General features: G+C 45.4%; 1 protein-coding gene across 1 annotated transcript in view; it reads left to right on the forward strand.

Annotated features, from left to right (window-relative positions):
* mdga2a (MAM domain containing glycosylphosphatidylinositol anchor 2a) overlaps positions 1 to 2,500 on the forward strand; it is an 81,491-nt gene that overhangs the window by 69,170 nt on the left and 9,821 nt on the right. Inside the window, exons 13-14 of the mRNA XM_078278135.1 lie at positions 1,547 to 1,567; positions 2,426 to 2,500. The exon at positions 2,426 to 2,500 is cut by the window's right edge and continues 81 nt beyond it. Of these exons, the coding sequence (XP_078134261.1) occupies positions 1,547 to 1,567; positions 2,426 to 2,500 (96 nt within the window). The remainder of the gene's footprint in view (positions 1 to 1,546; positions 1,568 to 2,425) is intronic.

A 2,500-nucleotide genomic window follows, 5' to 3' on the forward strand; every position in this document is an offset into this window, starting at 1 on the left:
CACGCACACACACAAACACACACGCACACACGCACACATGCACACATGCACACACACACACAGCTCATTAGTCCGTGCTTGTTGCTAACGAGGAACGAGCGTGTTGCTGAATGACCAGCAGCTGTTAACACAGTTTACAACAGCTGCACTCAGTGTGTTTGCTGCTGGTTTGGTTTCACATCTCTGCTGTCTGTTTTAAACTGAAAGTTGTTTGGCATTTCTTTAAACCAATCACAGTCATCGTGGGCGGGGCTAAGGCAGCTCTGCTAAATAGTCTCAGGAAGGAACTTGTTCAAAAGAAAACGTCACATCCGATATTAAATGAAGTGAACTGTTGACACCATCCAGTACCGTGAGATATTTAAATGAGCTGATACATGGTTAAACCTCTTTATCTCTCACCAGTGTGTCTCCGTGTGTACTTCGTCCACAGCAATCCCACCAATCAGTCCCAAAACCTCCCAGTTAGAGAGGAAATGACCTCATGTTCTTATTACATCTTTACAATCATTCCCTGAAAGAACCGAGCAGGTCTGCCTTGTTGCTCCGTCCACGTCTTCTTCCAAACTCAACGTGACATCATGACTTTGCGTAAACATACACGCCACTTTCCTAAAGCCACGTGGCGTGTTATCTGGACGCATTTTGAGCCGTCTGCGTGTCTGTCTACGCTGTGTACAGCTGACAGCAGTCTGCAACGTCTTTCTAAAGCCACGTGTACGGCTGGGCCATATGGAGAAAATCAAATATCACGATATTTTTGACCAAATACCTCGATATCGATACAGCAACAATATCGTAGCGTTGACTATTGGTGCTTTCACAAAATATTTACTTTTATAATCATCAGTAATGTGGATATAATGACTAAGTGGGTAAAGGTAAATAATAGAACAGCTACAACAGTCTGGTGAGCTCAGACAATGACATCACTTTACTGTAATGCAGCCTTTACAACCAGGAGAACACACTAATGTCTTATTATGATATCACGATATCCAAAATCTAAGACGATATCTAGTCTCATATCACGATATTGATATAATATCCATATATTGCCCAGCTCTAGCCACGTGGCGTGTGGGTTGGGTTGAAAAGAAAAAAACGGTTTGGATTAGGAAAGGAACAAACATGGAGAGGAAACGCCACACGCAGGACGCGATCCCGGGCTCCTGTGAAAAGTGAAAGTCCTAACATAAGGAACACTTATGTTAAAACACTTACCGGAAATGGCGAGCGGGATGAGCGTGAGGAACGCCTCTCAAAATCTGACGAAATTCTTTTAAACTGACCTTTGACGACCAAAAAAACAGACAAACTGCAGCAACTGTATGTACACGTAGCTGCAGCTTCTCTATGTTGCCTGCACTGATTCAGGGTTTTTTTCTATCGAAAGTACTCGCATAGCTATAACGATCAAGATTAACGTAAAAATTGGCCGGAATTGACCTTTAAAGAAACGATTAAAAAGGGGAACATTATGAGAACAGTTTGAGAACCACTGCTCTGACTTGATGATCTAACCTTGTCTTTGTTCCCTCCACAGCTCCTGTTAACCCACATCTCAGTAAGTATGAAGATCCACAACACAACACACACTCACACCTTACAGAGATAATCTGGAGCGGTGTGTGAGACCGTTCCCTGTCACAGAGACCGTTCCCTGTCACAGAGATAGTTCCCTGTCACTATCACAGAGACAGTTCCCTGTCACAGAGATAGTTCCCTGTCACAGAGATAGTTCCCTGTCACAGAGACCGTTCCCTGTCACTATCACAGACATAGTTCCCTGTCACTATCACAGACATAGTTCCCTGTCACTATCACAGAGATAGTTCCCTGTCACTATCACAGACATAGTTCCCTGTCACTATCACAGACATAGTTCCCTGTCACAGAGACCGTTCCCTGTCACAGAGACAGTTCCCTGTCACAGAGACAGTTCCCTGTCACAGACATAGTTCCCTGTCACAGAGACCGTTCCCTGTCACAGAGACAGTTCCCTGTCACAGAGACCGTTCCCTGTCACAGAGACCGTTCCCTGTCACAGAGACCGTTCCCTGTCACAGAGACAGTTCCCTGTCACAGAGATAGTTCCCTGTCACAGAGATAGTTCCCTGTCACAGAGACCGTTCCCTGTCACAGAGATAGTTCCCTGTCACAGAGACCGTTCCCTGTCACAGAGACCGTTCCCTGTCACAGAGACAGTTCCCTGTCACAGAGATAGTTCCCTGTCTAGTGGGTTCCCATTCTCCTCCTGAATAAGGGAACGGTTTCACACACGAGTGTGTTTATAGTTTTATTTAAATGTATTCTGTTATATGTTGTTGTGTGTGTGTGTGTGTGTGTCTGTCTGTCTGTGTGTGTGTGTGTGTGTGTGTGTGTGTGTGTGTGTGTGTGTGTGTGTGTGTGTGTGTGTGTCTAGGGGAGTTCCAGTGCGGCTTCGAGGACGAGGCGTTGTGTTTGTTCTCTCAGGACAAGACGGACGACTTTGAGTGGA

Source organism: Sander vitreus, chromosome 20 (genome assembly GCF_031162955.1).
Source record: "Sander vitreus isolate 19-12246 chromosome 20, sanVit1, whole genome shotgun sequence".
In the NCBI taxonomy this organism is placed as follows: Eukaryota; Metazoa; Chordata; class Actinopteri; order Perciformes; family Percidae; genus Sander; species Sander vitreus.